General features: G+C 43.7%; 2 protein-coding genes across 5 annotated transcripts in view; both read right to left on the bottom strand.

Moving 5' to 3' along the window:
• Positions 1–8,041, bottom strand: part of CHST13 (carbohydrate sulfotransferase 13) — a 53,895-nt gene extending 45,854 nt beyond the window's left edge. The window contains exon 1 of the mRNA XM_083602800.1: positions 6,804–8,041. Coding sequence (XP_083458926.1) covers positions 6,804–6,897 — 94 coding nt within the window. The 5' untranslated portion in view covers positions 6,898–8,041. The remainder of the gene's footprint in view (positions 1–6,803) is intronic.
• Positions 8,042–21,038: 12,997 nt separating this feature from the next.
• The window catches only part of LOC310757551 (uncharacterized protein), a 79,961-nt gene continuing 74,558 nt past the window's right edge, over positions 21,039–26,441 (bottom strand). For all 4 annotated transcript variants that reach the window (XM_083602761.1, XM_083602758.1, XM_083602759.1 and 1 more), the window contains 3 exons: positions 25,056–25,191; positions 24,312–24,452; positions 21,039–21,385 (listed from right to left, as the gene is read on the bottom strand). In XM_083602761.1, the coding sequence (XP_083458887.1) occupies positions 21,238–21,385; positions 24,312–24,452; positions 25,056–25,191 (425 nt within the window). In that variant the 3' untranslated portion in view covers positions 21,039–21,237. The remainder of the gene's footprint in view (positions 21,386–24,311; positions 24,453–25,055; positions 25,192–26,441) is intronic.

The raw sequence follows: 26,441 nt of genomic DNA on the forward strand, positions 1-26,441 counted from the left end.
AACAGATCAGTGGGTGGAGCAGTTTCCTGCAACGTTCCCAGAAAAGCTGGATCTGTCCAGTGCACAGAAATTGCTACTTAGCTTCTTCTCTACACATTAATAGCCCTGGCTGGTGGCTAATGGTTTGTCTAGAACTTGGAATTGGTGTATTGTTTATTAACTGATCAAAGGGATGCGGGTGGCGCTGTGGTCTAAACCACTGAGCCTCTTGGTCTTGCCGATCAGAAGGTCTGCAGTTAAAATCCCTGTGACAGGGTGCGCTCCAGCTGCTCGGTCCCAGCTCCTGCACGCCAAAAAAAGTACAAGTAGATAAATAGGTACAGCTCCAGCGGGAAGGTAAATGGTGTTTCCGTGCACTGCTCTGGTTTCAGTGTTCCGTTGCACCAGAAGCGGCTTAGTCATGCTGGCCACATAACCCAGAAAAACTGTCTGTGGACAAACACCCTTGGCCTGTAAAGCGAGATAAGCGCCACAATCCCAGAGTTGTCTGCGACTGGACTTAACTGTCAGGGGTCCTTTACCTTTTTTCACCTTTTATTAACTGATCAAGGGAATGGGGCAACTCCCCCATGAGGAAAAGTTACAGCATTTGGGGCATTTTAATTTAGAGGAGAGGTGAGTAAGATGTGACATGATAGAAGCACAAAAAGTGTATGCGTGGCGTTGGGAAAATGGATACAGAATAGTTTTTCTCGCTCTCTCATGACACTAGGACTGGTGGGGGACATCTAATGAAGCTGAGCATTGGTAGATTCAGGACAGACAAAATAAAGTACTTCACACTGTTAAATTATGAAATTTGCTTCCATAGGAGATAATGGCAGCCACCAACATGCATGGCCTTAAAAGGGGCTTAGACAAATCCGTGAAGGTTGAGGCTACCAATGGCTGCTAGCCATGATGGCTATGTTCTACCTTCACTGCCACAAGCTGCGCTTTTGAATATCAGCTAATAGAAACAGCAGGAAGGGAGAGTGCATCTGGTGTGCCACTATAATAACAGGATGCTGGCCTGGATGGGCTACTGGTCTGATCCAGCAAGCTCTTCTTAGGTTCTTAATATACAGTAATATATAGTAAATGTCACACACACACACACACACACACACACACACACACTTGGCTTTCTCAGTGGACAATTCTCTGCTGCACACGGCTGAGTGAGGTTTTTTAAAGCATGTAAATAATAGTTACTGGCCTACTAAAACCTTGCTGGCCTGCCGCCGCCCCCCCCCATAGCAATGCCCCATGAATTATGTTCACACTCAATGGGAAATTCTACATTCAGCCTTTCTATCCAAATCAGGTTTACCTAAATAAACTTAGCAATATTTTTTAAAACAAATGAGACAACTTTAAAAGGAAGTGAAAGCAAGAATCTTGACAGGAAATGTGTGACAGGTTCACTTTGTTCTTTAATTCCCACCCCCCTTTGTGGTATTAAAGAAACCAAAAGCAGACAAGAATTTCCTCAGCTCGAAAGTAAGCCACTTCTGCTATCTGAAATGACAAAGAGTGTGTCGTTTTAAAAACTAGCTGAAATAAAAGCACCAAACTTTTTTTCCCCCAGGTGAAGACTTCCTGATATTTTAACTGAAAATATGTCAAGTGGCAAACCACCGACTTTCAAAATGTGTGGACATTTCAGATAACTAGTTAGGTACAACAGCAGCATGGATCAGAGAAAGCAAGGTCAAAGGCAAGAGAACATACATAGGAGGAAAGCTTAGAGGGACTCCAGAGTCTGCCTCTCCAGAAATGCTGCAAGGCTCAGTTTCAGGTTGGAAATGCACACGAAAGTTCTGCAAGACATGAACATGAAAATCAGGAGCAGGTGAAGGTTAGCCTAGCTGGCAAGATGCCTCTCCCAGAAAGCTCTTATACAGATCAGTTAGCCTACGCTGCCACACCTAGACTGTCAGGATCCAAAGTGTAGTTCTCCCAGTGTTGTCACATCCCTGCAGCCTGGTTTTGGAGCGAGCAAGGGCCTTGATGGCACTAATATAATACAGCTGATCTACACCTGTGTCTGGGATCGGGACACGTCTTCTGTCCTCCAAAAGACTCAGAAGCAAACATGAACCAACTTAGTCATTCACCACTATCCATTACGGCTGGGTGATATCTGGTTTTCAACATTGTGATATACCAATATATCATGATGTCTCAAATAAGGATGGAGCTATGTAGAGGCTTCACGGTTTTTCCTGCATCGTGAATTTTGCCGGCACCTGCTCTTGCGATTCGCTGCCCTCTGCATGAGACAGGGGACAGCTGAGCTGGCAGAGTTAATAGAGGCTGCAGCAAACAAGAGAAGCATTGGCTGGCTTCATAGTTTTCCCCCACATTGCGATTTCTGCATAGCATACACGCACACACATAATGATTCACGATATATTGCTGAGTCAAAAATTATAAAACCGATATCACAATATGGACTTCAAACCAGTTTTGGATGATATATTGATATATCGCTCACCCCTACCATTCATTCACCTTCCTCCACACACTCTGCACATCAACTGCACCATTTTATTTCATCGCAGTAGCTTTCCCTTCCCTCAAATGGGTACTTCTGTTTATTTTTAAACCTACTGGGAAGTGGCTTGCAGAATTCTTTATCTTTTCATTAAAAAACAAAGTCATGTCATGAATTGGAGCTTGCTTTCCTTCAACAACATTATTTATCACCTTCCAAAAACTTCTTAAGTAACTGTTAAAGTTAAATGCAAACAAATAAATTTAAAAAACAATACCAGGTAGCTATGCCCTTGGCTGACATGCATTCAGCCAGCTGAGGAAGTTTGTTGAAATACACATGACTTTTGTTTTTGTAAAGTACAGAGAGTGGGCAGCTGTCCTATCTCAACAGATATCCCAGTACAGTTTTCTCAAAACTGTAGCCCTTATCCAGTAGGCCTTATATGATGCTTTCAAAGTAAGTTTAAAGCACAGAGTGACCTATTCGAATTCTAGGATACTCATCCAGCTAATTTCTATACTTTCAACTAACACAATAAAATGGAAATGGCACCTTTCAATACATCATGGTAAAAAACAAATGTGTGAACATTTAGGTCAACTTAACGTTGGCTGAGAGTGCCATGCAGGACCCTGGCATATTGTTGAATCATAAGCATTATGCACGCATGTTTCTCTGAAAATAATAAGCAACATACTTTCTAGTAAAGGCGCAGGAAACATGCAAGAAAGTTATAACTCTTCTTGGCTTTGCATTGTTTGGCTGTTCAACTGAAAACATTAATTTGGAGATTAATCTATCAATTCACTGGCCACAGAATTTGACTCAGTTTTTAATTCAAGTGGGCCCTCTGTGAGAGTTTATTCGCTGCTGACAGCCTCATCATCCATCATCTGAATTCTTGGGCCATGACTTTCCAGAAAAGAAAAGATCTATGCTTTCATTACACAAGAGAAATTGCTGCCTTCATAAAACAGCCAGAGAACATCTTGAAATAGCTCATTAAATATAGCAGGAGTCAAAGAAGCTAAACCCTAATTCACTGAAACGCCTGCTTCTAGTCATGTAGCCTTTAGCCCTCCTTAAAAAAATAAAAAATAGGGCTGCAATCATATACACGCTTATCTGGGTACAAGCTCCATTGAACTCAATGGGACTTACCCCTGACTGCACACACAGAAGATGTGCTGTGCTTAAGCCTCATTGAAAGCAATGTAACAGACAGAGTAGAGTAGGTTAGTGCTTCTGAACGTGTGCTTAAAGTTACCTGGACTGCACCCATCTCAAGGACGACTTCTGTCCCAGGCCTCAGAACATAAATACAGGGTGTGAATTTACACTGGTTCCAAATTGTTCTGCTGAAGTCAGATGCAGCTAAGTTCAAACATGTGTGAAATACATTTCTGTGTGCAGACTCCCAGCTTCAGAAGTGTGTTGTGTGCATGTTCCTGAAGGGGTAAAACCTCATCCAATAGGATGGATTGCAGTCAATGGCCAATGAGCTGTTGTGGGATGGAGAAGATTCATTCTCAGTGGGGAAAGGAATGGCTACCGCTCTCCACATTGAAAGGACTTCCCATGCATTTTCTCTCCCTTTAGCCCTGCTGGAAGCTTCAGGATTCAATCTATCCACACTGCCCAGATGCTATGCTATGGCTGATGCTATGGCTAATAATCTGCTAGATATAGCATTATCAGGTCACTATAAAATAAGGTTACCAGATTTTTTCCAGTGAATCCAGGGGCACTTTTCAACTCCCTACTAAATGGATGGATTTTGTCAGGGGACTGATTTGCAAATCCAGGGACTGTCCCCGGGAAATGGGGACGTCTGGTAACTGTTCTATAAAAACATGTTTTAGCCCACTGATGTATATATGCACAGAGTTCAGAAACTACCTCTATTTTAGAACCATTCAACTTGAATACATAGTGTGCTTTCTCACTTGCACCATTTTGTTACTGTGTGCTGCTCCCCACCACCAGAAGTAGTTCAGTAATAAAGGGAAGCAAGTTGGCTAAAATAGCTATACAGTACATACTACTCTTTGTGATGAGGAGCAACATACTGCTAGGATAGAAGCTCAAAAGCAGCAGGCACAAAGCCACTCTGATATCCTTTACCTGCTACCTATGAGTAAGCACCACTGAATTCTGCGGGATACCTGAGGAAACACAGTGAGTTCCATCTCTGCTACAGATGCACTGCATCACACTGGTACCTATGCCATGACCAGCTTCAAAACACAGTTTTGTTTGCAGTAAGCATAGTTTGTGTGTCACAACCCACTGCAAAAATGTGCATTGATGAAGAACATGATCTTAGTTAGAAAATATGTAATATCTCAGAGTGAGTTGCCCTGGGCTGTTTCTTTGATTCCACTTAAGAAGGATTTTCCAGCAAGTTGGTATTTGCTTACTAAAGTTTTTTTTACGTACCTGGCATTAAGATGCACCCATTCTGCGGTTCAGAAAATTCAGCACATATCTGACTGAATGTTTCCACAAACAGAAGGCACGGCTAATCTCAGAGATCCAGAGTTGCTTCGTAGTCATCTTTTTTCAGTGAAATCTGGACTTAGGACTCTGATCCTCCAAGGCTATGATCCTCATAAATTTACAGTGGAATCTCGGGTTAAGTACTTAATTCGTTCCGGAGGTCTGTTCTTAACCTGAAGCACCACTTTAGCTAATGGGGCCTGCTGCTGCTGCGCCGCCGCCGCCGGAGCACGATTTCTGTTCTCATCCTGAAGCAAAGTTCTTAACCTGAAGCACTATTTCTGGGTTAGTAGAGTCTGTAACCTGAAGTGTATGTAACCTGAAGCGTATGTAACCTGAGGTACCACTGTACTTGGAAGTATGTTCCAACAAAAAACATTGTGACTTGCTTAAAGAAATATGTTGAAGGCCTACTTAAATTAAGAGGAGTCAGCACATTTGCATTCCTCTGTGACCCTCTGTTTATCCAGGGAAGTTAAGTAGGACCTGGAATGAAGACTTTCCCCACAGCAACCTCTACGCTCTCAAACTCACTGCCCAGGAAGGCCTACCTAGAAACCACTTGAGGAAAGGCTGTGGCTCAGGGGTAGAGCATTTACCTTGTAAACAGAAGGTCACAGATTCAATCCTCAGCATCTCCAGGTAGGGCTCAGAGAAATTCCTGTCTGAAACCCTTGAGAGCTGCTGCCAGTCAGTGTAGACAATACTGAACTAGATAGACCAATTGACTGACTCAGTGTAAGGAAGTTTCTTTTCTATCTTCACACCATAAAAAGGCCTTCTCCGGGTACTGACTTCCTGTTGACCATTGACTCAGGATGAAAGTGAAAGTATTTTCCACTAAAATCAATGGGCTTAAATGTACTAAAGTTACTGGAAATGTTTGGGGCATTGTTCAGCTACTCTATTTTTCAAAGCTACTGTGTAAAGCCAATCCTATGTTTTCTCATTGAGTTCAATGGGACTTAACTCCCAACTAGGCATGCATAGGAATAAAGTCTGAATTGCACCATTTTTATTGACCTGAGGCTGTTTTAAACCTACCTTTAAGAGTATTGTTTTAAAAACAAACCAGCAGCTGATTGACAGACTCATTAATAAAAAAACACCTGACATTACATTCAGTCATCCCTCTTTTTAATGGGCAGCTTGCTTCTCTCAGACAACTATAGGACAACAATTTCCAGAAAGGAAGCTGTGTTAGGAGACAACCCTACACATTTAACCTAAATAAAGCCCTTAAAATGTTAATTGTTTATCATGGCCTTTGGAAGCCAATTAATATTAAATTACAACTTGGATCTTGTTTTCAAGCTAGCTGGGTTATTTTTCTTTTATTTCATGGCATGCTGGTGTGAGCACCTTGGATGGAAATGGATTTTAAATGTTAATGATTTCATTCCGGAGTTGGGTTTCCTTCTGTCAACCGCTTGGAGAAGCGGTCGAGAAAGTGGTCTCAAAAGTTAAACAAAATAAGCACGGCTACTATCCTACTTCCACATATGCTCGGGAGTAAGCCCCATTGCCTTCACTGAGACTTACTTCCGAGTAGACCCCGTTACAGCGGCGCTGCCAGGTTTGCACTCTTGGATTTGCTGCTGCCGAGATGACTTTTAGAAAGTCACCTTAAAAGAGGAGCAGCTACCGAAGTTTGCTGGGAAGACCAAACACCCAGCAAAGCCCCAACTTGATAGAGAGAGAGGGGGGAGAAGAAAAGACGCCTTGAGAAGGGAAGCGACGAGGCGCGTCGGCGGAGGGCGGGCGGGCGAGCGAGCGGGGCCGGGTCGAGGACCTTTGCCTGCGGGGTGAATGTTTAACTCACCTGGGTTGGAGCTGCTCTGGAAGTAGAAGACGACGAGGAGCAGAGAGCCCAGGCAAGTGGCCAGGACCATCCGCTGCCCCCTGCTCTGCCTCATCCTCGCGCCTAGAGGGCATCCCCCGGGGCCGCGGCGGCGAGGGAGTCGCGCGGAGTCGCCAGAGAGTCACGGCGGCTCCTCATGGCCCGGGCTTCGCGCAGCTGCTGCTGCTGTCGCTGGCGGCGTCGCTGCGGGCGCCTCCCGACGCCCAGCTCCTCCGGCCGCCGGCTCTGCCTCTCCGGCGCGAAGCGAGAGCAGCGCAGCGCAGTCCCTCAGGGCAAAGGGAAACCTCGGCGCGGGGCAGGGCCGGACTAAGGCGGCGCGGGGGGGGGGGGGGGAGAGAGACAGCGGGAGAGGGCGTCGAAGGGAGGCGCGCCGCCCTCCCACACCTTTCCTTTCCCTCCCCGCCCGGCTACTGACGCTTCTCGCCGAGGGGATCAGGCGGAGTAAAGCGAGCGGAAGCTCGTTGCGCGGCTCGTTCGGGACGTGCGGAAGGCGGCTCCCCCGCCCCTTTCCTGCCCCGTGGATGCGTCCGGCTGAAAGGGGAGCCGCCAGGCGCGCGGCGAGCTGCGGCTTCCCTTTCCCAAGCCGCGTACCTGTGTCAGGTCCCGCTTGAGTTGGGGGCGGTTCTTTTATACTCGTCAAGAAAGGCGGGGCCGCCTCTGAGCATGGGAAGAGTTCTTCTTGGCGCGATTTAGCAGGCACAGCCGATCGTTCCTACGCGTCGAGGTTTAGCCTTCAGGGCAAGGGCAAGAAGAGTAGGACGTGGGGGTGGATTAGGGGAGGGTGTGGGGAACTTTCGGACCTCCGGATGTTGCTGAACTACGACTCCCATCAGCCCCAGGCAGCGCAGACCGTGGCCGTGGAGGATGGGAGTTTTTAGTTAAGCAGCACCTGCATTCGTGGCTGAAACCCTGGAGACCCACAGACAATGATGAGGTAGATGGGTCTTTGGTCCAGCATGGTATAAAGTAGCTTCTTGGTGGATGGCTCTTCAGATTCTGCTTGAGGACGTCTGGTGAAGATGCTCTATTTGGACTTCCCACAGGGAATTGATCTAGAACAGTTCCTCAGGAGGTGGTGGACTTTCTTGGAGGTTTTAAGCAGAGCTTGGATGGCCACCTGTCATGGATGCTTTAGCTGAGATTCCTGCATTGCAGGGAGTTGGACTAAATCAGGCATGTCCAAAGTCTGTTTCGGGGGCCTAATCTGACCCACCGGTCAGTTTAATCCGGCCCCTGTGGCAGTTTATTTCCTGGGGTAAAATCCTAAAAAAAAAAAAAACCCTCAACAACTTGAACCCTAAAAAAGCTCAACAACTTTAACAACTTTGGTCAGCCCTTTGGTCATCCCTCATGGCCCTTCACTTCATCAAATCTGGCCCTCTTTGAAAAAAGTTTGGACACCACTGGACTAGATGAACCTCAGGCTCCCCTCCAACTCCACAATTCTACCTCCAAATCTATGGCTTTTGATTGTGCAGTCAAACCTTGGTTTTTGAACGTCTTGGCTGCCAAATGTTTTGGAAGCCGAACGCCGAAAACCCGGAAGTGAATGCTTCCATTTTCAAACACACCTTGGAAGTAAAAAACTGAGGTTCCACTACTGCTGTTCAGTGAGATGGGGAACCTGTGACCCTCCAGACATTGTTGGACTACAGCTCCCACCCTCCATGACCCTGGTCTGTGTTGCCTGGGGCTGATGGGAGTTGGAGTTCAAGAGCCCTTGGAGGGCCACAGGTTCCCCACACGTGGTCTGCAGAGCAACAACTTGCTGGGAAGTGGAATCCGACTAGTCTCAAAGCTTTTGCCCTTAAACCCTTTGTCCCTTAGTCAAATACTTGGTCAAACCTTTTGTCCCTTAGTCTCTTAAACCTTTGCCGTTGCTTCATCTGAGAGGTGATTCCTGCTTAATTCTATAGGCCTATTTTCAGACTTGGCATTGCAGCTCCTCCAGACAATATGGCAGGCCTTTGACTAAACCATCTATGCAGTTTCCCAAACTTTTTTGGACCACAACTCCCACCATCCCTAGCTAGCAGGACCAGTGGTCAGGGATGATGGGGATCTTAGGCCCCAAACAGCTGGATATCTAAGTTTGGGAAACACTGATCTATGGCATTTTAAACTGTGAGGGTATGGTGTGTAATTTTGTGTTTTTATATTGTAAACCGCCCTGTGATCTTCAGATGAAGGGCAGTATAGAAATTTAATAAATAAGAAGAATAGCCTTGTTACTGAGCATTTTCTCTGATTTGCTTGTTATATGACAATTAAATTCATCCTGGTCTCATCCTGTTTTGCTTGTGTGGTGTTTACACATTGATCATTCATCTATTCCACTTTTCACCACGCTATTTATTGGCAGGCAGATCACCATGGTAACCAACTTACCTCCACCTGTAGGGTAGAAGGGGAAATTCATGCTGCTTAGGTGCACGAAGAGCTTAAGAGTTTTTTGGAGGAAAATGTTTTGCTTTGCGCTTTCCAATCCTTTGCTGTTTACCCAGATGTAACTCCCACTGAGTCTAATGGGACTTTCTTACATGTAAGTGTGCACTGAAGCCTTAGAGTTGCTGCTCTTCCTTTGTGGCTCTATCTAAGTCATACTCCCAAGCAGACTCACTGAAAGAATGGGCTTGTTCATCATGACGACAAACTTAAACCCACTGATTTCAAAGTGCTTGTTTGAATATGACTTCATTACTCCTGTGAATCTGGCACTGCCTGCCTATGTGCTCTCGCTTCTGTGTTCAACCCACAGTATCTTTATAACAGCAGTGGCGTAGCGTGGGGGGTGCAGGGGGGCCGGCTGCACCGGGCGCAACATCTGGGGGTTAGGGTTAGGGGGCGCAAATCCACGGGTTAGGGGGCGCAAATCCACGGGTTAGGGGGTGCAAATTACTTGCCTTGCCCCGGGTGCTGACAACCCACGCTACGCCACTGTATAACAGTGAGAAAAGAGATTTCAACAGAGCCATAAGCCTCCAGTGTGTTTTCTCCTCTGAAATAAAGTCTGCCCCAATTTTCCCACCACTTGTGGAAGAGAGTGGGTGAAGCAATATCCTTTCTGATATCCTTGGCCAGGTCTAAAGCATCTATGGCATTGTATGGGGACAGAGGAATACTGCAAGAGCAAAAACAATGATTCAGCTGGCTGTTTGTGATGAGAAAAATCTAAGCAGGTTATGTAAACCTGACAGAAGAACCAGACTGTTTGCCTTCAATCTTTGTACTATGACCTTGGTAGCCTCAGGAAAGCCGCCCCCCCCCCGAACATTTCTAAAAGAAATGAACATGAAAGCCATGAAATATCTTCTCCATAATGCTGCAAACACAGATCTCTCTATTTTTGGGTAAAAGGTGGCTTTCGTGGGGTCTGTGTGTAAGGGCTTCATTGGTATCGTATATATTATATTTACACCCCACTTTTCTTTCAATGACCTCAGTAGATTGTATAGTAGTTGTTTAATCACTTGTGTTCATTTGTGGATTTGAATATTCATACCCTGATTCCCCACCTTTCCCAGCCAAAAGGATGTACACATGGCCTGATGTCATTAAAATCAAATTCACTTAAAAAAAAAATATGGATAAATTTTAAAAAGCAACCTATCAAAACAAACAAGCAGATGATAAAAACTTTTTTTACTTGCAGTAAAAAGAACAACCAACAAATATGAGCGTAGCCAGGATTTATGGTGGGGGATGGGGAGGCTTCATGGGGAGGCAGAACCTCAGTTAAGTATTTTTATTGATTTACTTGATTTAGGGAGGCTACGCCCATGACAACAAAACAGCAGAAAGACAGAAACCAGTGCAACAGACAGGGAAGGTGCTACCTTCTTATTCAAAGAACCTCATTCCTTCCTGTAGCATTAAAAAATGAGCAGAGTGGGTAGAATTGCATTTTCCTCAGGAGGAAGTTCCAAAGTTTTGTGCCCACTGTTAAAAAGGCCCTGCGTAGCACTACTGCCTCACTCCCCAGAGCTGCTTTTCTGAAGATCTTAAAGCATGGAGTACTCCTGTGACAGAAAGCATAATGTTATATATTTGTCCAGTATATAATTTCCTTTCATCCTCATTGCCATCCAGTGAAGTAGGCTAAATGATGACTTCTGAAGACTCTCAAATGAGCCTTATATCTGCATTAGAAACTGAAGCTAGCTCTTTTCAGTCCATCAAGAGCAGGTGTAAGTGCTGTAAGCATTCCTTAAAAATCCACATTGCATATGAGACTGATTGCTCTCCCTGCTCAGATCCTGTTTACTGTGGCTGAGCCTCTCCAACACTGAACACACACTTCTTAAACATAACCGCACTTCATTAGATGCCGGGGACGGATCCCATCATTCCATCCACTGTGAACAGAGAGCTGGAAAGAGCTTCTATCTGTGATCAGATGTGGCCATGGCTGATTTACTTGCTTTATTTGCATGGAGTGGGGAGGGCATGCCCAGACCATGTTGTGGCCCTCTCCCTGCCCCCCCCCCCGCTGCCATTTTGTGCTATGCTGTACCCCAACAGCAGCGACAGCACTTGCTTGAAATTCAACATGTTCTTACATGACATCTGGCACGCTGCTACAGTAATTAAGAAGGTCCATCAGTAGCTTCCTCTAAAAAGGTAAAGGTAAAGGACTCCTGACAGTTAAGTCCAGTCAGAGACGACTCTGGGGTTGCAGCGCTCATCTCACTTTACAGGCCAAGGGAGCCGACGTTTGTCCACAGACAGTATTTCCGGATCATGTGGTCAGCATGACTAAGCCACTTCTGGCACAACGGAGCACCGAAACCAGAGCAGTGCATGGAAACACTGTTTACCTTCCCGCCACAGCGGTACCTATTTATCTACTTGCACTTTTGGACGTACTTTCGAACTGCTAGGTTGGCAGGAGCTGGGACCAAGCAACAGGAGCTCACCCCGTCACAGGATTCGAACCACCGACCTTCTGATCGGCAAGCCCAAGAGGCTCAGTGGTTTAGACCACAGCGCCACCTGCGTCCCTTTTAACTTCCTCTAGTACTCATTCTAACAAAATATTTTGCTTTTCCTGCTCATGATCACAGTGGCCTGGTTCACACATCACAGTCAGCCAAACTATGGCTTATGCAGACCACATGAATGCAGACCACAGTGTGGACTGCTCTGAGGACCTTGAAGCTACTTTGCTTCTCCCTAGCTTAGCTTAGCATTGGGGAGGGGGGGGGAGAGAGACAGAGAGAGAGCAGTAAGCTCCTCTCTTAGAGCCCACACATTCATGTCTTAGCAACCCAGAGGCTGGCTTAGTGATGTGTGAATGCAGTAGAATACCAGAGCTGTTTCAGAGGTGAGCAGGCTGCATGCATTTATTTCCCCCCTTTTTAGTGCTGCCAGAAAGAACTTTTTTTCTGACAGTATTTTGATTTCACACCTAGATGTCAGACCTTTTCGCCTGACTAAACAAATTGCCTTTCAAAAAATTTGCATTTTTATAAGAGTGCCATCTGCTGAAATCCAAGCAACAATGCAGTTTACAGGAATGTTGTCTGCGGTTACCCCCGGGAGAATCGTATTGATACAGATAAAAGTTTTATTATCTGTGCAATGCCCGGTAAGTGCTTATGGGAATGAAGGAATGACACCTCATCTTTCAAAGCAATGCTTGGCATTTCAATCAGTAATTTGAACTGGACTGATTGAGCCCTATCACAATAGGCCTGGGCATAATTTCCCCCCCTGCCCATTTGAAGGGGTCTGTTATGCAGTACTTTCAAGTGGAAAATGCATGTGCTTTCACATCCAGTTCAATGGGGAGAGCAAGTCTATGTGTCTTGTGTTTACAGGAGTATCACCTTACAATCCTCTTGGGTGTTCAAAGCTTAGAAACCTATAAAACAGGACTCCACATGTGCATTATTGAGTCCATAAAGGGTCATGAGATGGAGACAACAGTATCTACCATAAAAAGATTCAGAATCCAAACAATCCCAGGTAGCCATGAGCATAAATCCCAGCAGCTTTAGGAATACAGTGGGATTTGCCATAAATGCAAGCAATATTGGTTTCTGCAGTATGTTCAGTGTTGCCAACTTTCCTCTTGTTCTGCCAGTTTCAGATCTTTACAGAACTATATGATTTGTTTCATACAGATAAATAGTTCTATTTGCTGTTATGGATTTTCTTTTTTAAGAAAAAGATCCTAAGCACATTGAAGTTAGACCTACTGAAATCATTGCTCTTGGCTGAATGACTTTTTTGAGGCAATGTTAGTGCCTTTTAAGTATCCTTTCCTGCTTGGATAATGGAGATTGTACATTTTTAAAAGTGGGCAGGGAGGGGAGAAACCTAAAGGCAAGCAATCTTTGAACATCTGCAGAATGCCTTTCACTTGCAAGATGAAGCACGTTCTGCTCTGTGTGAAAAGACTCTGTGTCACAATGCTTCTGAGTACATGTATGGTGCACTTGATATCTGTAATGTAAGCAAAGATTGCCACTGAGGGCTTATCTACACATAGCTTTCCTCTGCACTTTCCAGGCACAATTGACGCTTGAAAGCTCCATGTCCATGAGTGGTTTTCCCCCCTTCCTCCGAAAACCCGTTCTTTAAAGCTCAGTCGAAGCAAATGGCAATCTGCAAAAAACCTGAATTGACATTTGCTCTGATTCAGCTGTAAAGAGCAGGTTTTTGTGAGGAAATCTCAGGGCAAAAAACCCCACACACAAACCACCACTTGGACACAGAGCGTTAAAGCACAGACCTCTGCTGGGAAAGATCTGGGCAAAAGGTAAATGTGGATAAGCCCTGTGAATGGTCAGGAAACTATCTTAACAAAACATACCTTATTCTAGGGGTATAACAGAAATAACGTATACCTATAAAGTTTTGGTTGTATATGTTTCTCTTTTGGTAAATGACCAGGAGGAGGATGAAACCGGCAACCGACCACTTGCCAACTTTAAACTTTTTTTTTTCTTTTGAAGGGGGAAGGAACAGTAAGTTTAGATTCAGCATGCTGATTCAAGGCCAGCGATATTGTAGAACTGCTGACACATGTGTTTAGGAATAGAAATTTAAAGCTACACGCTGTTTAGCAAAAAGCCTTCTGAATCATGCTTCGGAAAATATCCCTGGAAAGTGTTTGACACAGGCTGGATGCTTAGGGTTATTCAATGACAGGTTGGTCATTTCCAAAATAGATTTTGGGAAATCAATCATTTCTACCTCTTTTAGCTTTTTTGGTAGTGCAATTAAAAATAAAAACCAGATGCTTTATTTTTCAAAGCAAGGCTAGGGTGGGATGAAGCCAAATTACAGGCTGTTGAATTCCTCCCTGCATGAGGTGCTCACATCTGCTTGAAACATATTCTATTTTATAGCACAGAAACCATCTTAACAGAGCTGCTGGCAAGTGCCATTTACATTTTAAAATGTAACACTGCAGATTTTAAAAATCAAGATGTCCACATCATGGAGAATTTAATCATGTTAAAAAGCCACTCCTGCTCAAGAATTTTTTATTAGTTTCTGGACAGCATCAGACAATTATATTGTTGCATGCCATCCCAATTCTCTGAGCGGTGTGAGATTACCGGGCTTCCAGGTGCTTATTCAGGGTTCGGCTTCATCAGAATTAGGGTCAGCAGAGAAGGTGGTCTCACAGCAATAAAGGGGCTCACAGCATTAACACCCCAAGAAGGTCTTGCTTCTCCCATAGCCTTGGATCCCAGCAGAAATTAGCAATGGCTCTGTCTCTTAGCTGCCCAGCATGCTTCTAGCTGCTAGCTCACACACCTCTGGTCTTTGTCTGTCTCATTAACGGACAGTTGAGGGAAGCCCCGCCCCCATCCATTTTACTTCTGGCACAGAGCCACTTCCTTTGTTACCTTAATGACCCATACTTCAGCCATTACCTCACCAGGAAATGGCCTGGCTATTCCAGCAATTAAATCCTTGTTGGAGCCAGGAATTACATGGAACACAGGCAAGCAGCATACAGGCTGCCCGACCCCCACAGAAAACCTCACAGCAATATAAAAATGCCTACAATTTCTACGAAGCCTGAGAGACTTCAAAGTTTGTAGGAAATCACCCCAAACTTCAGCTAAATGAAACGAAAGCATGACAAAATGTTTAAATTTCTACAATGGTGCTTATAACTTATTAGTATCTTGACTTAATAGCAAGAATATGTTTTTAGAGTAATGGAAATTGAGACCGAGCTGTCTTTTATTATACCAATAAACAGTGTTAGGGTATGAGTGCTGGCTGTGCTTCCCCCAGATTTGCAATTGAGTAAAACAGATGTACTTTCCTCCAATTTAAACACTGCCAGTTTTGCTGAAACCCCCCAACTTTAAGCTGTCTTTGAACAAGAAAACCAGTGACTTGTATTGGAAGTTGCACATCTGCGACTTCATTTTTTTATGGGTAAAGCTTGAGTTTGCAGCAGTATGTACTCAGCAACTTTCTGGAGTGATAAAATAATCAAACTGCAATACTGCCCTGCCACCAGGAAGTTGTAGTCCATGGGAGGTAAAAATCAGTCCTTGGATTCTAGATTTAGCAAGTGAAACCCGGCGATGGGGGGGGGATCATTGGTGCTTCTATTGTGTGAGAGATAGGAATCTCAGAAGAAATGTTCCCTGCAATGCAAATTTCTGTCTTCTCAGCTCTTTGAATAGAGAAGGGACAGGCCCCATCACAATTCAAAGGACCCAGTGTGTGAGTGTGCATCATTCTTAGGGGAAAAATATATACATGAGATAGTTTAGTTTATAATACATAGGAGAAGTTTGGTTTATAATGAAGCTATCTGCTCATAATCCAGTGGACCAGGGGCAAGTGCAGTGCTGTCCTTTGAGACAGTGTTCAAAATTCCCATTGTTTTAGCCGCATTTTGTGAAAGGGAATTTCATTAGCGTGAGCAGTTTCTGAGCTCCGGGTGCAGTACTTCACCTAAGATTTCAGATTAAAACTGCAGAGTGGAAGGAGAGGAGGACTTTTTTCTGCCTCCCTACTTCCAGCTACAGGGACACAGGTGGCGCTGTGACCCGGAAGCTGTATGCCGGCTCCCTTGGCCAATAAAGCGAGATGAGTGCCGCAACCCCAGAGTCGGCCATGACTGGACCTAACGGTCAGAGGTTCCTTTACCTTTACCTTACTTCCAGGTACTCTCTGAAGACTGGAGAAGAGACCCTCTTAAGAATATTAGAGGGGTGGGCAGGGGTAGAACTAGACCATGTGAAAACTGAACATAATATTTTAGCTGCAGTTCATTCTTTTTCAGCCTTGTATTCTTGTTATCAAAATAGCACGTCTAGACATTCCATTGTTGCGCCCACAACCTAGGTTTAAGGTGTCATTTAGCTCCTAGCTTTCATATCTCTTTTTCTAACACTGCTTTGAGAATGTCGATCTGGGGGTCCCCATGCTAGAACCTTTATCTGCTGAAGGGAGCCTCACACACACTTTACTTAGAAGCCATTTGGAGGACATGCATTTGAAGAGGCACATTTCCCAATTCGTCCCTTCCCTTTAGACTCCAGACTCTTTCTGCGTCCCTTTTCTCCAAATTTCAATCCAATCAGCATTTGTGTGCTGTTCTTGGTTACCAATGACCAAGAGCAGCATAAATACCAATATGCGGCTCTTTGGTCCAGCTGGTTCTCGGGACAGAGTGTGTCAGACTCACACTCCTTTACATAGGCCTTCCTTTAGAGTGTATTGGGGGTTATACAGCTGTTAGGTATACGGTGATGTCTTTAATTGAAAGTTATTGTTAGGCTGCATGTTACATTGTTGTGACTAGCCCTTCAAACTTTTGTGATGAAGGGTAGGAGAGAAATCTCATAAATAAAAGAACTTTACTGATGAAAGGAGTGATATATACGGTATATATCAGAAAAATGAAATGGTACTCTCTTTCAATATATCTGACCATTTCATCCCCACCCATCCATCCAAGTGCTTTGCCAGACTTGATACAGGTAGCATAATTTTTGGAAGGTTAGTGTATTAGATCAAATAACCCTCCCCTTTAGGCTCCAGCCAGTGGTTTTGATTAGGAGACTGTTAACAGAAGAAGAAAAATAAACCTCTGTGGGAAATCTGCCCAACTGTAGCTCTTTAAAAATATTTTAAATGACTTCTGTTTTGACTCAAAACGAGACACCAACCCACAGAAGAGTAGTCTTCTTATTCATAACTACTACATCCCAGTCCTCTGTGATTACCAGCAGTTTCAAGGCTAGGTCAACATAATTTGGGGCACACAGAATTAGTGATATGAGCAGACATAGCAATTCTAAGTGCCCTTTTCTCTATTTCTGTCTCCTAAACTACTGACCAAGCATGCAAACAAAGGGAAAAAATCTGTAGCAATGACTTTGGCACTTACTGACAAGACCAGCATGCCAGATGTATTTTAGGCTTTGTTGGACAGTAGCATGTGACAGCGATGCAGCAGAAGTGCATGCAGTAGAGGCCTGTGTCATGGGGCAGAGCCATCTTCCCCATTACCAACTTTACTGCTGTTTTCCTGAATGGGATGATGGAGCTGCTGCTGCAAGGCCAGGGCCCACAGCTACACCAGTGAAATTGACCTAGTTGCAGTCTGGCCCATCTAGGGATGCAGCAAAGGATGGCAGTTTTTTAAGGGGGGAGCTCAGCTCCACCACAAGTGCTGCTACCGAGTGCATGTGTGTGGCGGCAGTGAGAGGGAGAGACCTGCTGAGAAGGCGAGGAAATCATGTTCACCAATATTTCTAAGAACACTCGCAGGCTGGAGAAGAAAAGTAAATAGATTATAGATGGAAGAAAAGAACCCCTAGGAGGGCTTCCAAAACTGGAGGGAAGTGGAGAGAATAATCTTGCTGGTATTCCATGCTTTGGGAGTGGTATATCATTCTCTTGCTTTAGTCACGCAGGGAAAGCACCCAGCATGTACACATTTAAGAACATTTAAAGGGGCAGGCGAGGCTTTTTATTGCTCATTTCCAACACCATCTGCATAACTTTCTGTCCCAAATAATCAAGGCTTTCCATGATGTAAACCTGCCCTCTGCATCTTGTTTTCCAATTTCCTTTAATGCAGGGAGGGGGAACTTCCAGCCCTCCAGATCTTGTTGGACTCCAGTTTCCATCAGCCCCAGTCAGCTGGGCCAATGGTCAGGGATGGTGGAAGTTGTAGTCAAACAGCTGGCAGGCCACAGGTTCCCTGTCCCTGCTTTAAGGCAAGGAATGGCTCAGCACATGACTTGAGGAACCACTCTGCTTCCTTCTAGCATCTCTTCTGCAAATATGCCCCTGCCTGGAATGCCTTACAACTCCCAGCAGCCAAAGCCAGCACAGCCAATGGTCAGAAATGATGGGAGTTGTAGTTCAGGAACATCTAGAGGGTACCAGGCTGGGGGTGGCTGTCGTAGTCTCTTGCTCCAGGTTGCTTTGCACTTGCCTTCACCTATGAAGACATTTTGGCTGTGCAAAGGTCTTGCCATTTCGAGAGAAATAAAAAAGAGGATTCAATACTGTCCAGGTGGATTCAGCACTGCCAAAGTTCTCCCTAGCAATATTGGACACTGCCCAGCTGCTTTTTTAAAAACAAGGAATGCATATGTGCTTTCTTCAGAGCTTTAACTAAATGCAACCAGTGTCATGATAGTGTAGAGGGTTGTGTGTGTGTGTAAAGCAAATTATAACCTCTGTGCCTCAAGTTGTGCTTGAAATAGTCTGAATGTGCTGCTGTTTTGAGAACTGATGCAAGGTTTTGAAAAATGACCCGAGAAGAAAACGCAGCTCTGCAAAATAGGGGAATATAAAGTTAGGTCTAATTCAGCCAGTGCTGGATTTACGTATAAGCTAAACAAACTATAGCTTAGGGCCCCACTCTCTTGGCCCCCCCCAAAAAAAGTTTAAAAGTATTTCACTATTAATATACTTCTTCTTAATTGTATTTCAGTTCAACAATTACTTTGATAAAATACATATTTTGTTATGTGCAAATGGCTTTAGATACCTATTAGGTCCATAAATTACCATATAGCATATATTCAACACAAAAAACACCAACACTTTGTTGTTGACAAAGGACAGCTGGACATATAAAGGGCCCCATTACCTTCAGTAGCTTAGGGCCTCATCAAACCTAAATCCGGCCCTGAATCCAGCACCTCCTTCATGTGCCCCATAGATCATGGAGAGCTCTCAGCGCATAGGGAGAATGGCAATAGTAAAGGGAAAATAGGGTTCAGCAGCTGGGGAAAAGATTAGCCCCTTAACCAAGTTATTACGTTCAAGCGGATAGGGAAATTCACAATAAATATAAATTGGTAGCAATTTTTAAAAGTTATTTAAATTTAAGATATGCAGCTCCCCTAAACCTAAGGCCAGCTGCGAAGTTGCACTTAACATTCACTTTCAAAAAATGCAAACAGCAGATGGGAGGGGATCACATCAGATAGGGAGGGACTGCAATGGACCTCATGAAAAGTGCTCATTTGAGGTTACTTTTTGCAGTGGGAGGGCATCTTATGTTGCCACATGTTAAGTACAATGATACATTTTCAGCCATGTCTAGTTTGGCCTTTAGAGTAAGTGATGATCCCATAAAAACTAAATGTTAGGAGGGGAAAATATATTAAAACTATATATATATATATATATATATATATATATGCACAGAATAATTGAAAACATACTGCTGAATCCTGCTTAGAGATTCCAGGCTTCTGGAAGATGTTCCAGCTTAGGAAGAAATAAGAAGAGTGTTTGTTGCTGAAGAGAAACCAAGGAAAATGCTTTTCAGTGCACACTTGAAGTGAGAGATAAAAACAACACAAAGTTCATTTTATTGAGGATACGTAGGGGCAGAAAAGTGGTGCCCCTTCTGGACCCTGTGGCCTGAAGTTATCACTTTATGCTGCTTTAGGGTAAAGCCAGCCCTAATGTTTCTCTCTCTCTCTCTCTCTCTCTCTCTCTGTGTGTGTGTGTGTGTGTGTGTGTGTGTGTGTTAAGTATCTAGGATATATAGCAACCAGACATATTGAACTGTATCTGGAAGAGAGCTCAAAGACTGGCCAAATGCTTAGCGTACAACATGATCTTGCACACAGAAAAGACAAATACTGATCAAAGCTTTTTAAACATGCATCTCATTTTTTTATTTAGCAAAATTATACTGACTTTCTCTGGTGAAAATAGCAAAGACGCTTGCTTAGGACAAACCTTAGTTTCTAAGTCCTGTTACTGCTACCTATACTTTTACTCCTGCCTCAGTTTTTAGATATAGTAGCTTCAATAGCTAATCTTTGGTTTAACTATATGAGTTCTGTAGACTTTCTGAAACTTGCAAGCTACACCATCTTTGTACCACTTCAATTAGCATATATTAAGGTGTCTTAAGAGTCAAAACCCAGTGGTCCTTAATACTCCCTCAAAATCAGGGTTCCAGAGGGAAGGAAACCCAATTAGGTAGACTTGAGTAGTGTGACAGCTGACGTTCCAAACTATTTTTGAGTCAGAAGAATCTTCATAAGGTAACTATCTCCATTAGTATCGACATGGATGAATAAATTCTGAATGATGTTACACACCAGAATTTATCAGGAGCAACAAGGATCCTTCATGTAGTTACCAATTTGTCTTCAAGAAGGAGAAACAGCATCCACTTGAATGGATCACCAGGTTGCCAAATGGACAGCCCAAAAAGATGTGCTGGCGACAGTCGTAGACATGCCAATAGTTGCTCAAAGTCTACTTGCAAATTAAAAACAACAACTCATTTGAGCTTTGGGTGAGACTTACAGTGCTTCCTGTAATGCCCCTTGCAAGGATTCTATTTGCCCCTTGCTAATTCTATTTCTTGCATGAAGATGAGTGGAAGAAAGAGAACAAGATTGTGTGTAGTTTGTAAGGACTGGAAGTTTCACCCAAAGCCCAAATGAAGTTGACATCAACGAAAGCGTAATACTTAATTCTATCAGGAAAACAAAATTTCTCACAACCGTAGGCTATGGACATTTGCACAAATCAGATCTCTGGCTTTTAACTCCATTAGTAATTCATATAAGTAGTAATTCATATGTTTTCTATTTGGCCATTAGTACTTATTTGCTAAATAGTGCTTGGTGCGGAGGAAAATAATTTATGAACTATCCAAGTAAGAATCAATTAAGAGCAGCAAACAGCCCATCATAAAAATAACTCATACTGCAAAATTAATTGAGGGTTGGAATATGGTGTTATTACTTGGCTAACCAATATTGGAGACCAGTTCAAATAATATGAAACGAGACAGCACTGTGCCCACACGTTTGGGAGAAAAGAATGGAGAAAGCTGTGTGCAATGGACCCACAGAAGGAGCAGATGATGAAGGCATCTCATTCACTAAGACAAAGCTGCTGAAAATAAAAGCAAAGCCTAGAATGGTTCCTGCACATTTGTGAAGAGAGAATTCAGAATCTTTTCTTTCTGTTTAGGGAAACGAGCACTGAGTAACCTGCTCTCCAGTGGGCTCAAAGGAGGAGTAGAAGGTACTCCAACTGGGTCATTCACTAAGATGAATCTCCTGGAGAGAGAGAAGGAAAGAAAGAAGACAGATCACCAAGTGATAAACAGTTAACACTAAGGAATGCTGACAATGGGACTTAAAAACAACTAGCAATCAAAAGCAGGGACGGGAAAAATACATGGTTTTCATACTGTACTATATCCAAAGGTTGTGTCTCATAACGCTGAGAACCGTTGTTAGCAATAGCGATGACATGTAAGTGCAGAATTATGGGGCTCGTAATGGTAAACGGAAGAGTCAACACTTCCAGTTCATTACAAGCTGAGACAAAACTCCACTAAAGTTCAAGTCTGGCTCGTAATGCGTTTGCCTGGTGCCAATGTATCCCAGAACTGAAGCTGCTTCCTCCGTCCACCCCTTACCTTGCGATGCCCATGGTAACAGAGAGGCCTCTTTGCAAGGCCTCTTGCTCCCTGGAATCAGGAACATTGACATGGCAGCAACCTAGGCACCAGGAATTATGGGAAATGTGGTTTTTCAGGGCTCCTAAATATTTACTGTGGAATGCCGGATTATCAGCTGTTTCCAGAGGCTTTTTGCACCAGGAAGGATGGTGATTGTAACTGTTAATTATGTAGCAATGTTTAAATTATATAGCAGGGCAGTCCAACACGTAGCCCTTGAGGCCTTTTTGGGTGGCCCTCGGCAACATTTGATGCCCCACTCCACAGCCCTCATACTGCCTTCCCAAAGCTGGGTAAGCGAGGCACTGGGCTTTGGGAATGAGGTGGGAGGGCTCTAGGACCCTGCCAGAGCCTTGTGCCTCCTTCCCATAGCCCAGTGCCTTGCTTAGCCGGCTTTGAGAAGGGAGCTTGGGGATAGTTGGGAGGTGTCAAATTTGGGCCTTGCTCCCCCCCCCCGCCCCATGACAAGGCAGTGTGTGGCCCATGGGGTCTGTGTTGAAGTACAATTGCAGTCCACTTGGCTCACCCTGATGTACAGTATATACACTATGTATTGTATGTATATACCGTACTTTTCCGTGTATAAGACTATGTTTTTTTCTACTCTAAAATAATGTTCAAAGTCTGGGCTCGTCTTATACATGGATAGTATCTCTCTCCCCCCCCCCCCATTTTCTTAAATTTGAGTCCCCCAAAATAGGGGCGTCTTATACATTGGAGTGTCTTATAGACGGAAAAATATGGGATAAGTGCATGAATGTATAACAAATGTGAGGATGAGATCCCCACTGTCTCCCTTAAATAACTCTACTGGAGAGATAAGGTTATTATTGTACCAGCACTATCTCTGCAATTAGGCATCTTCACAAAGACTCCCATCTGGATTCAGGAATGCTCTAGGCTGAGTATACCGTATAGCTTTAAAACACATTTGAAGCAAATTTTCCTTGCAAAGAATCCTAGGCATTATAGTTTTTTTAATGGGTTGTTGGTATCTCTGCAAGGGGTAAGCTACTGTGATCAGAATTCTTTAAAGAATGTGCCTCCTCAAAAGTACAATGTGTACACAGCCCTAGTGACATCACTGGAACATGCTGGCCTTGCACTAATTTTGTCCAAGAGATCTCTCAGAACTCTGTCACCAGATTTTTTTAATAAGTGTCCATAAAATGTTCTGGTGAATTCTGCCTGTCTGTCCAGTTCAGATTCCAGATCTGCACATTTTAGTGACAATGAAAAATAGTGTAATCCCTGTATGTAATATAATCTAGTAAACTAGCATCTATAAACCAATGCATTTTCTGTGACAGCATTTCGCTAAAGGAAGCAGAATTGTGAATCTTCTTCCATAATCACACAATCCATTTTTTCTTTTTTGCTTAAAGCTCTACCTCTCTTTTAAATCAGAACCAGTGAAGGCGGTGAAGGTCCTGTGTGAGTGTCTGGAAGCGGTTGGAGGATGGATGGCGGCTAACAGATTGAGGTTGAATCCTGACAAGACAGAAGTACTGTTTTGGGGGGACAGGAGGTGGGCAGGTGTGGAGGATTCCCTGGTCCTGAATGGGGTAACTGTGCCCCTGAAGGACCAGGTGCGCAGCCTGGGAGTCATTTTGGACTCACAGCTGTCCATGGAGGCACAGGTCAAATCTGTATCCAGGGCAGCTGTTTACCAGCTCCATCTGGTACGTAGGCTGAGACCCTATCTGCCTGCAGACTGTCTCGCCAGAGTGGTACATGCTCTGGTTATCTCCCGCTTGGACTACTGCAATGCGCTCTACGTGGGGCTACCTTTGAAGGTGACCCGGAAACTACAACTAATCCAGAATGTGGCAGCTAGACTGGTGACTGGGAGCGGCCGCCGAGACCATATAACACCGGTCTTGAAAGACCTACATTGGCTCCCAGTACGTTTCCGAGCACAATTCAAAGTGTTGGTGCTGACCTTTAAAGCCCTAAAGGGCCTCGGTCCAGTATATCTGAAGGAGCGTCTCCTCCCCCATCGTTCTGCCCGGACACTGAGGTCCAGCTCCGAGGGCCTCCTGGCGGTTCCCTCACTGCGAGAGGCCAAGTTACAGGGAACCAGGCAGAGGGCCTTCTCGGTAGTGGCACCCGCCCTGTGGAACGCCCTCCCATCACATGTCAAAGCGATAAACATCTACCTGACATTCAGAAGACATCTGAATGCAGCCCTGTTCAGGGAAGTTTTTAATATGTGACATTTTAGTGTATCTTTCATCTTTGTTGGAAGCCACCCAGAGTGGCTGGGGAAACCCAGCCAGATGGGCGGGGTACAAATAATAAATTATTATTAATATTATTATTCTTAAAAAGCAATCAAACCTTTGTTGATTAGAAACAAAAACCATGGTGAAAATCAAAGTTCTTTCTTCCATGAAATGAAGATGGGATGCTGCCTTCTGTCATCAGTAAGACTGAGAAGAAGGGCACAAGGAACTGAGGGGTGAACAGTATGGCAGGACCTAGTTGGCACAGGAACAAGTATTATCTTCCAAACATACCCTCTGGCTGGGATTGATTGAGTTGGCTGCAAATTCTTCTCTACATGCAGGCTGCTTATTTTGCGTTCCTTATCGAACTTCACCTTGGGACGATACAATTTTATGTCGACATCTTGAGTGGTTGGAGTTCCCCAGGCCAACCTATGAATATAATAGGTTACACTGATCTCTAAAATAATGCAAGCCAGAATTCTTAAAAGACACAGCAGCATAGTTTGTGAATATAAATGTTAATTAAAAAAACCCCACAACTCTAGGTGTTTTGATCTGAGACTGCAATCCTATGCTTACTTAACCTGGGAACAAGCCCCAATGGACAATCAACAGGATCAGCCTCTGAGCTTTTTCACATACTAAGAGTGAAATGTGCACCAACTGCATCTAATCCTTTGTCTAATACTCCCTTAGGTCTCAGTGCCAGGATACCAGCACAATATCCTCTCTGCATATAATGGATGACCTGGACAAGATAGCCATCCTGTTGTCCCCATATGTTTATTTAAACCTAGCTTAAATACAGAGCCCTGAAGAGAAATCTGGAAAAAAGCAAATTGAAGGGGGATGTCTAGCTCTTTACTTTGATGCTCTTTACTAACATTTCAGTAGAGTAGCTAGTGCGCAATCACTTTAACTTCAGGGCAATAGAGCTTTGATTTGTATGAAACACTGCAAGACGTTTGCAAGGCATTTTATGAGGAATTAAGCTAACAAAAAAACACAGAAATGTTTTAATGTTTCCTCTACCTGTAAGGGAATTCTCTAGGGAGATTGATTGTTGTTTCTTCCATCACTGTGTATGGACGGCCGGGGTGTTGTCTGTAAGGCTTCATCCAGGTAAATAAATTTTCAGGGAAGTTTTCAGGAGATTGTAGATTTTGATCTAGGTAATTAAGACGAGGAGAAGAAACTCTAAAAGGATGAACATGCTCCACATCATTTGTTAAATTTGCTCCAGTGATTTTCAATTGGACCTAAGCTCAGTAAACTTTCTCTGGGTTGTACTCACTGAGTTCAAGACTGCTATTTTATGTACATTTATGTATAACCATGGAGAAAAATACCAAACTGCTGATACCAAGCCTTATAAACATACCCTTTCATGTATTATCTGCATTTCTTTTCACACTGAAGCCCTTTTTGTTTGTGAGGCATTGCTGTACTGGTATTTTTTCACAAAAGCAGCTGCCAGTCATGGGGCACACTGTATGGAATACAACACTGTATTTCACTTGTTTGTGGGCCTAATTTAAACAGGATGATGGGTACACAAGAAAAACTTACCTGTGAAACATTACATGTACCTAGAATCTCATTTAAGTCGGATCTTATTGCCAGTGTGAAATGTTAGCATGCTATGAATCTGTAGCCAAACAGGTTGGTATGTTAACAGTGTACATGCATGCAATGCTTGCATGGTTAAATCCTTACTGCATACATTTAAAATGGCTTTGTTGTTGCAGAATATGAGATTCTGGATAAGAATGAATATGTCCTCAAGCAAAAAGGAATGAGCTTGTTTTCAAGTAAAAAATCATACCTGTGATAAATATTATGGCCTAAGGGAATGAAATGTGTGTTTTTATAAAAATTATGAATTGTTCTGGAATTTTGAGATATGTTATGAAGGCATGTATTAAAGGTGAGTAATCTACCACTTTGCCTATTTTAAAATACACCAATCTGTGTTTAAAATACATCAAGTTTTCACTCAGCTAATGTGTGATGCCTTGTTCACATTACTGAGCTGCTCACATGTGCAAGGATGCAAGTACCGGTAAAACTGCTATATTTCACCAGCAAAATAGCTCACACATCTGTTTTGTGGTAGAATATTGTATAACTAGAAAAATACTGAAGGGAAGCTTTTGTTTTAATTATCAGATCTGTTCAGTTGATGTCATCTGTCTGCGGTGGCATGGAAAGGGTGTGCACTTGACTTAAAATTGCCGGTGCCATAATTATATAGAATTGAAGGAAGGCCCTCGGACATGGCGGGATTTGTTCCCTCTCAAATGGATGCCTCAGACGTAAACCACATGCTCAGCCTTCCTTGTCACTTAGAACAGAAGCCATCATCAAGTAAACCAAAGCTGGAAACATGCTGGCAATGAATGAATCATAACTTCTAAA

This window comes from Podarcis filfolensis, assembly GCF_964270895.1.
Source record: "Podarcis filfolensis genome assembly, chromosome: 2".
NCBI lineage: Eukaryota > Metazoa > Chordata > Lepidosauria > Squamata > Lacertidae > Podarcis > Podarcis filfolensis.